The sequence below is a fragment of the Oratosquilla oratoria genome, chromosome 10 (assembly GCF_046742065.1).
Source record: "Oratosquilla oratoria isolate Oo_2021 chromosome 10, ASM4674206v1, whole genome shotgun sequence".
Taxonomy (NCBI): Eukaryota; Metazoa; Arthropoda; class Malacostraca; order Stomatopoda; family Squillidae; genus Oratosquilla; species Oratosquilla oratoria.
The window spans coordinates 10,224,408-10,238,038 of record NC_134786.1 but is presented as its reverse complement, the minus strand read 5'-3'; the positions used below and the strand labels follow the sequence as shown (position 1 = coordinate 10,238,038).

At 37.5% G+C, this 13,631-nt stretch overlaps 1 protein-coding gene across 5 annotated transcripts in view; it reads left to right on the top strand.

Annotated features, from left to right (window-relative positions):
* Positions 1-10,110, top strand: part of LOC143029084 (uncharacterized) — a 61,066-nt gene extending 50,956 nt beyond the window's left edge. For 4 of the 5 annotated variants that reach the window (XM_076191480.1, XM_076191479.1, XM_076191476.1 and 1 more), the window contains exons 10-18: positions 9-53; positions 164-589; positions 1,308-1,706; positions 2,171-2,475; positions 2,616-2,754; positions 3,719-3,766; positions 5,475-5,656; positions 7,707-7,854; positions 9,362-10,110. In XM_076191480.1, coding sequence (XP_076047595.1) covers positions 9-53; positions 164-589; positions 1,308-1,706; positions 2,171-2,475; positions 2,616-2,754; positions 3,719-3,766; positions 5,475-5,656; positions 7,707-7,847 — 1,685 coding nt within the window. In that variant the 3' untranslated portion in view covers positions 7,848-7,854; positions 9,362-10,110. Of the gene's footprint in view, positions 1-8; positions 54-163; positions 590-1,307; positions 1,707-2,170; positions 2,476-2,615; positions 2,755-3,718; positions 3,767-5,474; positions 5,657-7,706; positions 7,904-9,361 lie in introns of those variants that run through there. The other variant, XM_076191477.1, reaches the window with a different exon arrangement.
* The last annotated feature ends 3,521 nt before the right edge of the window (positions 10,111-13,631 follow it).

The window sequence follows — 13,631 nt, the reverse complement described above, 5'->3', positions numbered from 1 at the left end:
TGTTTCAGGAGAGATTGTGCTCAGCGAGCGGTGTGACCTGGACGGCGACAATGGTAAGATAATATAAAAAAGGGAATATATAGGTTATGGAATTATCTCAATATGGATATTGGCTGTGACATAATTAATTTACCACGTTTAACTAGAAATAACTAATTTGCAGGTTGTTCAAAAACCTCGATCGGGTTTAAGGGAATGGAGTACCTCAACTTCGTGGATGGCGAGGTTACCATCAGACGGATTAAACAACATTTGTATAAGGGATATTTGTTACTCATGTCCATTTCCGATGGTCCCCACCGAATGGCTTCCCTGCATGTGATCGTCGGCGATAATATATACTTCCTCGAGAGTGAAGACCTTGGTTTTAAAAGCGAGATGAAAAAATACGAAGACTGGAATCTTTCGGGTGTGTCACTCACACGCAAAGAGGATGGCCGTGTAGAGTTCACGTCACGGTTTTCTTATCGATCTGAACAAAGACATGTGTCATTTACTTCGAACAAGACCTTGCCTGCGCCGACTGAGGGGCACAGCCTAGCCTACACTATTGTCACACGGGAATCACTGGAATCAGTCAAAGTTCAATGTGAGTGGCTGTTACTCAGCTCGACAATTTGGTTGGATTCCATCTTGATGTCTTTTCAGAAGGATATGGACCAGTACCTGCATGTGGCGGACCCGCAAAATGGACAGCGGACCTGTCCATTTTCAAAACCCATCTATCTCCTCATCTCCATCAGGAGGTGCAACCCTGAGGGGCTGACACTCAGTCTCCAGACTGGGCCCAAGATCTTTCTGTCAACTTTATCAGTATTTCTTTTCTTTTCTTTTTCACATGGAGAGCTGACAACTGGCAACTGCATTCCTCCCCCTACAACTATCACCCAGTGACATAAACGCTCCCACACTGACAACACTTTCCTCTTAGCGAGATCTGTGAAAGGTTTCAAGGACCATTGCCACCCAATATGGGGCTGCGGGTTTTCCACTTGGATTCAGAGGGATCACCTGACCAAGATGGTGCAAGTGTAGGGTGACAATCACATCATCATGTGGAATTTTCAGTCTTTAAAGTAAACAGGAATACACCTAAGTCTCTTAATCCACCAATCACCAACCACACTTGCGCGGACGTTTGGGCCCATGATATAAACCTATTTCGGGAATTGATGGTGTTTTATGTTCTGGACCAATTTCCCAAGTGGGTTTATGCCCTGGCCCCAAACGTCCTCAAAAGGGGTGGTTGGCGAGTGCTGGGTTTAAGAAACCTAGGTGTAAAAGTATATATTTTTTTCACATTACAGACCTGGCTATTGATGACAGCCAAACTTCTGTGATATTCCGGTCCAGTTCAAATTGGACGACATCTCTGACGTTTCACTTGAGAGATGTCGCCGGTAGTGACGAGGGGACTCTCCTGCTGGTTCACGGTCCGTCAGTCAAGGGGATCAGACTCATCTACAACGGGGAAGGTATCAGCCCGAAGAACTTCGATGTACCAGATGTCACTGTCCGAAGCAATCAGTGGGTCGAATTGACCCTGCAGATCCTTGAAAGGGTCCTGAGGGTGAGCCTCAGGACTCGGGAGGAGCCGACGTGGAGGAACTTTGAATTCGCAACCGAAAGAACTGATTCACGTCCTCTGGTGGCCGTGATTGAGTCTCAGCACCATCATGATGTTATACTGAGTTGCAAACGGGAGAGTGAGTATACATTCATTTGACTGAGGAATATATGAACCTGTTCAGGGATTTACGTTATGAAAGTGAAAACATTAGATACACTTTTATGTGCATTTATATATATATATATATATATATATATATATATATATATATATATATGAGAGAGTGATAGGTGGGGAAGGGTAAACGAAGATGGGCTTTAGAATACGTTTATTGTCCTAACGTTTCGGTCTCTCTGACCTTCGGAGGACTCATTTTCCATTACCTTTCCCCACCTATCACTCTCTCATATATATATATATATATATATATATATATATATATATATATATATATATATATATATATATATATTAGGTGATGCATCAGCATGGTTTTTTTTTTTACATGTTTCCAATTACCTCTTATCGACAGGCATGTGAAATTCTACCTCGACCCATCCTCCTCCTTCGACGAGGCAGTGATTTTCATTTCTCCTACAGATGGACAGTTTGCAGTCGCGGATGACCGAATTCCCATCTCCGTTCTCTCGGCGAAGGCGACAACTACACCACAGCAGCAGCAGCAGCCGAAAATGGCTGTTGTAGGGTTAGAGAGGACGGTGACGTCAGGTCACATAGCCGCGGGTCAAAAGCACACTTTTCTTGCCCGGGGTTATGGAAGCCCTTCATTAGTTCTTCTACAGTTCTCTCATCGAAATGGTGGAATGTCGACACTAACTTTTGAAAAATTACCATTGGTTCCTGGAGCGGTATTGGAGATGTACCTTGACAACACCGACCAGGACGTGAGTTCCTCAAAGCTTCACTTGTTTCAGTTTACCAAAAGAAAAGGCACGTGAGCTTCCGTGGAGATATCATGAATCTTTACTTTTTTCTTCATAATTAGAAATATAATGCGTATGCCTCCTGTTATTGACATATGAAGGAAGGCATCTCAAAGGTTGAAGTGCCAGACCTTGGCGCGTCTCTTGAAGTCTTTGACCTCAAGAGCCCTGGACCAGTGGACTATGTACAAGTGTTTTCTTCAGGGGGATCCATCTGGTTCTTCAACTCTTGCGGACACGGTAAGATACTGGAACTCAAGAAAGTATAGCTTCCGTGGTGATACCGTAGGATGTCAACGGAAACAGATATTTCTCTCACAATATTGCTGAGTTTTTTTGTTTTGTTTTGTTTTCCTTAAACCCGCATTCACTTTATTCCATAGTCTTACATTGGCTGGTTCACTTTCCTTACCAACCACCGAGTTTACAGATACTCCCACCAAGGTAATATTAAAGTCAAAATTTTCCTTCCTTGTGTCATTTGGAAGGTCGTGATGGAGAAAATCCTCTCACGTTGGGCTTCATTTCCCGGTACGTGGAGGACAGTACTTAGTGCTTTTCTCCATTCCGATGTGAAACTGGCCTCATCCAGTGACAATACAGAGAAAAACACTCATTGTTGATTCGATTTTGTCTTTCGTCAGTGGCGGCAACGAACGCGCTTCAAAATCCAACGGCGAAATGTGTAAATAACTAACGGAAAAGAACTGCTCTTATTTTACAAGTAGCACCTTTTCCCTAATGACCAACATTATTATTGTTTTCATCCCGGATTCCACCGTGGCACCAATTCCTTCCATACCAGGTGGTGCCTTCCCTTTCACTCTACCTGTCGTTAGGCTATTTAATTCCCCCCTGGCATCCCTTCCCTCCCGAACTAGCCCCGCCCTTGCTAACAGAGGGATTAAGCATTAGTTTTTCTTCTTCAAATCTTCGAAGAGTTAGTAATTAACTAAATATCGTCCATTTTCAAGTCATTAACCACAGCACAAAGTTAAAACCCATCACAGTTAACCTCTCCTATACACTGCATGACGCTTTTCTTTTATTGTCTGCCGCCTGAGGCACATCTTGGGACAAAGAAAAATACCCCCCCTCCTCTCTCTCTCTCTCTCTATATATATATATATATATGTGTGTGTGTGTGTATGTATATAAAATATATGGAACTTTCGACTAATATGCAAAAATTTTGTTTCAACAGTGTCTCGCCCCGTGGATGAATGGAGACAATTTTTTGACCCTGAGCAAGGTTAGTTCGTCTGCTATTTACCAATATTTATTACTGTTATTATGATTGTTATTATTATTACTATTATTATCATTATTATTATTATTATCAATATTACTATTATTATCATCATCATTATCATTATCATCATCATCATCATCATTATTATCATCATCATTATCATCATCATCAACGGCGAGCCACAAAACTGATTCCAAATATTATCGTCATCATTACCATCATCATTACCATCATCATTACCATCATCATTATCATCATCTCATCATTATAATCATTATCATCATCATTATCATCATTATCATCATTACCATCATCATTATCATCTCATCATTATCATCATTATCATCATCTCATCATTGTCATCATCTCATCATTATCATCATCATCATCATCATCATCATTATCATCATTATCATCATTATCATCATTATCATCATCATAATCATCATTATCATCATTATCATCATCATAATCATCATTATCATCATTATCATCATTATCATCATCATTATCATCATCATTATCGTCATCATCATTATCATCATCATCATTATCATAATCAGTATCATCATCATCATCATTATCATCACCATCATTATCATCATCATTATCATCATTATCATTATCATTGTCATAATTATCATTATCATCATCATTATCATTACCATCATCATTATTATCATCATCATTATCATCATCATCATTATCATCATCATCATTATCATTATCATTATTATCATTATCATCATCATCATCATTATCATCATCATTATCATCACCATTACCATAATCATTACCATCATCATTATTATCATCATTACCATCATCATTATCATCATCATCATTATCATCATTACCATAATCATTACCATCATCATCTCATCATTATCATCATAATGATCATCCTTATCATCATTATCATCATTATCATCATTATCATTATCATCATTATCATCATCATCGTCATCATTATCATATCATCATCATTATTATCATCATTATCATCATGATCATCATTGTCATAATTATCATCATCATCATCATTATCATCATCATCATCATCATTATCATCATCATCATTATCATCATCATTATCATCATCATCATCATCATCACCATCGTCATTATCATAGTTATCATAATTATCATCATTATCATCATCATTATCATCATTATCATTATTATCATTATTATCATCATCATCATCATTATCATCATTATCATTCTTTTATGATTGAAAACTTGTCTCTACTGTACTTTGTTTCTTCATTTTATAATTCCTTCTTTGTATCTGCACTGAAGATGTAATTATACGAAAGCGCTCTGCTTCGTTAGTTTACTTTTCCTAGTTGGTACTTACGCCTATATATTGTGTGTGTGTTTTTTTATCATAATTCGTATTTCTTCGTTCTAAGTACATGGCTAGTAAAGATACATTGCATTTTCTTGCGTTGCAGATTTAGCCATTGTTTTGACATACCATCATTTGATGGACCCATTTCTTAACGTAACAAGTATTACTTTTTCAGTTAATCTTTTTATATAAATAACGTTCTGATCCATACTTAGGACTCCTCATCCCTGGCAATATTGCTGAGTTCCATTTCAATCCTGTATTTCCTGCAAGATGGGCACGTGTATTCCTAATGTATCCTTCGTGTGCTGCCAATGATATTAATATCTTTCACATTTTAATCACGATTTCCAGGTGGAGTGGTAGAGATGGCGGCGTTTCCAGGAGATTCCGCCCTCTATATGTGGGGCGATTACTTGCACTATGCCAATGTTTACTTCAATCATAAGAATGGGAATGTCACCATCAGGGATTTCAACTTGAAGGGGTTTTCGGTCCACGGAACTCTTCTTCAACTTCGCAACGTGCTGGATGAGGTAGGAAATATGTAGGAGGGAAAGGGAATGAGTCGAGCAGTAAGGATGAAAAATAGCTTACTCGGAAAATGAACTCATTATAGATATAAAAGTGAAAGGTAGTACCGAAAGGTTCTCTTTCTATGAAGTGTGAGAGCTGGAGAGTGGTTTCCGATTGGTTTAAATTTGGAGGGACAACCGATGGGAACCTGGATTTAGTGGTCCTGTGATTAATACATCGGAGAGGATTATTTCGGCTCCAAAGCTCATCGGCGCATCCTCACCTGTCACCGGCTAGCGTGAGGAGTTGGGGAGAAGTTAACAATTGTCGGGACTGATAGAGACCTTGAGCCTGATCTGGAGACTAAATACAAACACACCAAGATGGAGGTGAGGATGTTTATGCGTTTTGAAGATGGACAATGGGGGAATAGCATTGGAAAGTAATCCTATCAAACTCATGGATCAGACCTAAGAAGGGTACAGAAGAGTGAGTGGTGTTTGTATATGGGAATGCCAGCCTTTCACTTAATTGTCGGACTGCTAGGGGAGTGGGAGGATTGGGGTTAGAAAATGAAAAAAAAAATATTGAGTGACGAGGTATGCCCCCATTATATGTGGAATCCTTCAGAGGGTTAAAGTTAGCAGGATGTGGCACTGCAAGGCTGTTGCAATGAATTTGATACCTGTGAACAGTTAACAGAAGTATTTAGTAAGTCGATTGACAATGGATTTGTGTCTATTTCTTAGGGACAGGCAAACGTTATTACTGTTTTTAAAAAGGGTAATACATTTTCTTTGTATAACTACAGTCTACAGGCCAGTTTGACATCGGTTAGAGAAAAACCATGATGGAATCGTTCATAGGAAATAGTATCAGGGATCATATCGAGAGGCATAATTTGATTTGTGACACAGTATTGGTTCACCAAGGTAAGGTTCATGTGTAACTAATCTTTGTCTTTTTTACACAAATGTTCTACAAGGCGGCATATAACAATAATAGTTACGATGTTGTTTACCTTGAGTTTAGCAAAGCGTTCGGCAAGGTGACCCACCAGTGACTATCAAATAAAATAAAAGCCTATGGCATAGGAGGAAAAATCTTTGAATTGATTAGACATTAGAGCACGTATTAGTGGCAGAAAACAGTGGGTCACCATTAACGGTGTGAAATCCAAATGGGGCATTAATACTAGCGGAGTTCCTCAGGGCTCAATTTTAAGTCCCTTATTGTTTATTATGTATATAAACGACTTGGACAGTAGGATTAATAGTGATGTTAGTAAGTTTGCGGATGACACTAAGATAAGACGCCATATTAGATCCGAGGAAAACCCTGGGACACTGCAGGAAGATCTTAACAAATTGTTTGCATGGTCGTTGAAATGGTAAATAAACTTCAATATCTCAAAGTGCAGTGTGTTAAGTGTAGGTTTTCATAACTCAGAAAGCAGGTATAGTTAAGATAACCCTATTTTAGAGAAAACAGAATGTGAAAAGGATTTGGGAGTGCCAGTGAGCCCTTACCTAAAATCCAGCAAACAGTGCATTAGAGCCAGGAATAGAGCTAACAGGGCATTAGGATTTACTGTTAGGACGGTTACAAACATAAGAGCAGATATTTTTGTTAAAATCTATCTGGTGATAGTTATAGCTATCCTTGACTATGCGGTATGGTTTTAGTCCTCGTTCTATAGAATGGATATTAATTCACTAGAATCAGTACAGAGAAGAATAACCAAAATTATACGAGCTTAGAGACTCACCTTACGAGGACAAGGTAAGGTCATCCTATTAAGACAGCAGGATGGTACTTGTAGAAATGGATTTAACTGGACAAATTTAGGATTAAAAAGGAAATGGGCAATTTTCTGTTAGAGTGGTTAACAAATGGAATAGACTTGGTAATCATGTAATTAGAGCTAAAACTATTGGTTGCTTTAAGAGAAGATCGGATAACTTTGTGGATGAGGATGATAGGTGGCAACAGACATGAAACTGCCTAGTGTAGGTCTCATGGTCTCTTGCAGTCTTCTCCATGCTTATGTCCTTACGTTCTCCCCCACAGAAAAGCTTTGCCTCCATGACTGGAACCTCGGGTGAGCTTGAAGACCTCGACTACAATGGGCCGGTCCAAAATGTGACTGTTGTCCATGGCCTTACTTCCGACTATTGTGTAGTCCTCCTGGAAGCTTGCCAGGCCAAGTAGAGGGAAGGTGATATCCAGTGTTCATGCATGCATGGGCCTTTTCCACTTTATGTAAATATATATATATATATATATATATATATATATATATATATATATACTTTTCCACTTTATGTAAAAAAAAACTTTATGTATATATATATATATATATATATATATATATATATATATATATATATATATATATATATATATATATATATTGGTATGAAGTTTAAAGCTACAGATTAGTGGTCAAAGATAGCAGTACAAAGGTTTTGCATCAGAATGATTTTTTTTACACACACGCGCCTAAATTATCCAAACACTCATTTTTATTAATTGACTGCTACTTACATGAGGCATGGAAGAAGATAAACAAAATAACAAATGAAAACTGATTTTCTTTTTTGAGCTCCCACTCATTTATAGTATTCTACAATTTCTGGCAATGATGTCTAAATATTTTTGCAAGACCCTACATCCGTTACATCCCTAACACAAGTTTTTTTTTCTCTCTCTCTCCTTTCTCTCTCTACCATATTTTCTTCGTGTCTCTTTTAAAATTTCCTCTCCTGCTCCTCCATGATTTTTTTTTTTTTAATTAATCACTTCCTTTTGATTGGAAAACCAACCTTATCGACCAATCAATCATTTGACATCGTCCTGGCGTCGTTTCTTTTTATTTGACCGCGAAGCTGATCCTCCTCGTTCGCTAAAGCGTCGTTATTCCTTTTTAGTTGAACGATTTCTGCTTTCTGAGCAAGCTTGATCCGATTCCTTGTTCAAGATTCCTCTAAAATTCACGAATCCCAGTCCTTGGTGACGAGATTACGTCGTTCAACATTATAATTTCAAGTAAGCAAACGCCACTTCATGAGATAAGATCTTAAATCTTGAGAGATAATATCACCAAATAATCTCATCTTTAGCCTCTTCCTGAACTTGACCATGAATGAGATTACTTGAAATTTTTGGTTGAAATTAAATTGGCTGTGGTCTCCGACGAGGTCACAATTGAATTATTTCTTTTCTGCTCTCTTTTAAATAATTATACGACCACAAAACATCCTCTTAAACAAAAGTTAAATGAGACTAAGAATGCAGGAAAAACAAAAGAATTGTGACTACGCCAATGTCGATCGTGTTCGTGAGGACCCGTCTGTGTCTCCATTTATCAAACATCGATGCGTTCTCTGCCCAGATAATATATTCTTACTTATAAAAAATTATCTACCCATATGGAAATTCATATTTCTTAATATCCCCCAAGAATTTTTTTTCTGTGCTCTCTTGGTTTTAGTTAATTCCTTCCTAATAAATCCTGTCTAATTTTCCGCCTTTTTCACAGTTCAAAGGTGACCTTCATATCACCTCTTTATCTTCAAGTCACACAATACAAGCATGTAGGCACTCGCAATTTATGTAATCCTTTTTCTCTCTTCTTTCTTTTCTTAACCAGTTTGCAATATCTAATCTTCTAATAATGGAGAATATCTATGTCCTCCAAAAATTCCATCTCACCCTTTTTTCAGCATGAGGGGAGGGAGAATGGGGCCGCCATTAAAGTGAAGCGGCCTTGCTGTGGATGCACTGTGTCCTGCCTCTTACTCAAGACAGTGGGCGGGAGACAGGGATGACCCACCACCTATGAGGAGCTGAGATGAGAGGGAAGAAAGGGTGGCGGAAGGGAGTGAGGTGGGAAGGAGTGGGTACTTGCCTTTTGACTTGGCTACCTCCCATATAAAGGGGAAAAATCCTTTAGTGTACAAAGTAAAAATTCAATCCCCATGGTCATAGTACCCAAAAATGTCGGCTTGACTCCAGGGCCCCGACATGGGTAAGTGCCCCCCCCACCCCCCACACACACCACCTTCCATATCCGATGGTCACTAGCACGATTCACGAGTAACGTGCATCCACAAAACAAAGTTTATACACACATCATTCATACACACAACTCATGATAAATAAATCGTGCATTAAAAGTACATTAGGGGGAATTTGCTTTACCTTTTCACCAAAAGTGTTTCCCACCAAAACGTGCCGCCCCGGGGTACTCCCCCCCACCCCCCTCCCCTCCCCTTGTCGGGGCCCTGCTTGACTCATTCTTGAATGTCACAATGATCATGCAGGGAAGCAGGATGGGGTTCGTTGATCAATGAAAATGATAACAGGAACACAAAAGTATCGTTTATTTCAAGATATTGTAATATTACATATATATACAACCTATTTCCATATATTTCTTTGTATTATATTAATCAATAAATGGATAAATTGGAAACTAACTGTGGCCTTTATGATTCTTATTTTTCAATTGGCAGTTCCACCATTAGATTGTTTCATGGATTCACAATTCACACATGACTTGGATTGTATTTACTTAGATAAGATATACTCATGACCTTTAAATTGTTTTCTATCCTATACTAAGCTCAGTTCCCAAACTATACCAACTTTATATACTTTCTATGTAATTAGGAGTGTCTCAGTTATGAACTTAACATAATCTAAAAGAAAATGTCGATATTAATAAGTTTGAGGACGACACCTCGAGATACAAAAGTCATGTTGAAAACAAGCTTTTTGCTCTGAAAACCAAAGAAGTTGTATCTTGCATCCAGGAAAAAAAAAAAAAAAAAAAAATATATATATATATATATATATATATATATATATATATATATATATATATATATATACATTTATAGTAAAAGGAGAAATGCACTTACACAATGCATTACATCAGCATATGGCTTAGATATGAAGAGGCAAAATAAATGAAATCCAACTTAGCACATAACATTGTGACGACAGACTTATTGTTAGGTATGTAATGTAAGAAATGTCACGCGGTTTGGGATCACAGGACGCTGCCTTGCATTACAAATCTTAGGCAATGACAGACAGGTCAAACACTCGTGTGTTATCTCTCCACATAATTCTGGTAAACATGACTAAACTAATTTCTGCAAAATCACTTGTTTGTATCACGAGTGAATAAGGAAATGATAAGAAATTACGTTATCATCCTGCAGATACTGGTATGCATGTGCATGAACTATGTGTGTGTGTACGTGCGTATGTGTGCGTTCGTGTAGTTGGACGCCTGCGGGTGTAACTGTATAAGTTTGAGCAAGCAGACCGGATTCTTTTGGCCTTGAAGGTAAGGCGGGAAGGACAATTACTAGGGTTGCCAACTCAGTTAAGTTACAATAAGGGACATAAAAATGTTAAAATGTGTAAGAAGTTCATTCTCAATTAATTCAACAGAGCATCAGTTCCTTTCGTCTCGCCATTTAGATGACATTAAACTAAAAACTCTCTCACAATAAGATGATGTTCCAGGAATTGATTGTACAAAAGAAGTTATTTTGGAAACATTGATACATTTAAAGTCCATAGATTACAAAATAAAATACCACTTTCTGGTGGTTGTTTTTGAGCTAATGAAGAGTTCAGAGCTTTTGATAGTGTCGAAGTTTCTTTGAATTAATACTACTTCATCAAAAAGCTCATCCATCTTTAATCTAAGCTTTCCCTCTGGCTTCAAATGTTCTACTACTACAAATTTCTGAAATTTTGGGAAATAAATGGCCTACGAAGCTTAGGTTTGATAATTTGCCGAATGCTGAATTTCATCGAAATCTATTCTGTTTTTCCAAATATCTGTTAATAGCATGAAATATTGGTACTACCTTTACAAGTTTTCTCACAAAGATTTCACTGTTCTGGTATCTACAGCAAATTACGGCTCGACTTTGTGAAGGGTCTCATCATTACATTGTTGTATAATACGCCATATTTGTTTTGGTTCTTTGTGAGTTCAGTTGATGGGCGGAAGTATTGCCTTTCCAAACGTCCAACGGCTCCTCTTTTCTTCCTCTATTGTTTTTCTTTTCTTTCTTCTTGGTGGTGGTTCTCATATTTAGTAACATAGTTTACAATTTTCTGGTTTTGCCAAAATGAGTGCCTTTTGTTATGGAAAATTGAGTTATACATAAAATGAGGTTAATTTTACACCCTGGTCTGTGGTCTGCCGCTCTGTGCGTCTGGTATTGTGCAGAATGCAGAGTTGACAGAGTCTGCACTCTTACAAGAAGTGAACGCTTTTGCAATCATCACATCTTGAGACTAGGAAATTGAACTATCAGTCAAAACGATTTCAAAATAAAGGACAGTGTCATTTCAAATCTCAACAAAGGACAAGGACAAATAGAGCTGAATAAAGGACTGTCCTTTGAAATAAAGGACGGTTGGCAACCCTAACAGCTACCCACACGTCCACACCGGATGTAATCCTATTGTCTCAACCTTTTGAACGAACCTCTGTAGGCAAACAGATTGTCTGCTTAAGTAAAGCTGCTGCCGACGAGAACGTCGATAATGAACAAATTAGCTTACACTTACATATGATTTGGCCAAACATGTACGCAAGGGAGAGAAAGAGAAAAAGGCGACACTATATCCTCGACGAGGTAATTGTTGTCAGAGATGACTTTCGAATAATCTCTTTATATCTGTATTATTGTGACATGGCTAATAATATAATGGGAAGAAGTTAGCTTACACACTGCGTTTGCATGTAAACATATACGGATGACCTTGAATTTAAAGACCGAGGAAAGAATTGCCTCACATCCTTTTGTTTATATATTTTCAAGTTTACTCTTTCGTTACAAGACTACTTGTACCCTTACAGACAAATATATTGTTAAATGAGATATCAGTGCCATCCAAATAATAAGGTAGCATTAATACACATGTATATGCTTACACACACACATACACAAACACCCAGTACTAAAAGAATATAAGGAAACTAGAAAGAATACAGAGAGCAACAACAAAGTTGGCACCAGCTCTTTCCAACTTAACCAAAGAATAGAAAGAGGTGATACGCTGACTACATTTAGAATCATGAGAGGAATGGAAATCCTTGGCAGAAAAGATTGACTAAAAAATGACAATGGAAAAACAAGAGGTCATGAAAATCAAATAAAAAAGGACAACTACAGAAGAGATCGGAAAAAGAATAGCTTGCCACACAGAGTGCTGGATATATGGAATAACAAAGGATTACAAAGGCGGAGCATGCCGACAGGAGACCTTTTGGTCCATATCTAGGTCGGATGCGAAAAAAAATCATAATAATAAATTAATAAATAAAAACTATAATAATGTAAATAACAAATAAAATACATAAATAAATGCATAGGTATAGTTAGATGATAAACAAACAGGTAAATAGTAAATAATAATGAATTGACATATAACTAATAATAAATGAAAATCAAAACAGACAAATAATGACAAAAAAAAAACAAATAATATGAAATAAATTATAATCATTACAGCATCTTGCTTAGGTGTTTATCTAAATTATTTTTAAAGCTTCGAACTGAACTACATTGCACTACCTGTGCAGGAAGTTTATTTCATTCATTAACTACACGGTTGGCAAAGTTGTTTCTACCCCCTTCCAAATTGAATTTATTTCCGGACAGTTTGAGACCATTGTTTCTTGTCTGATTCTCATTCAATGTGAAAATTTTGTCACTTTTGATGTTGTCAATTCCCTTTAGAATTTTAAAGACCTGTATCAAGTCACCTCTGAGTCTACGCTTTTTAAGGGAAAACAGATTCATATGTTTTAGTCGATTTTCGTATGCTTTATTTTTTATATTTGGAATCAGTTTTGTGGCTCGCCGTTGTACTTTTTCCTGTCTGTCAATGTCTTTAATGAGATTCGGTGACCATACAGAAACAGCATATTCCAGATGTGGACGAACTAACGACTTA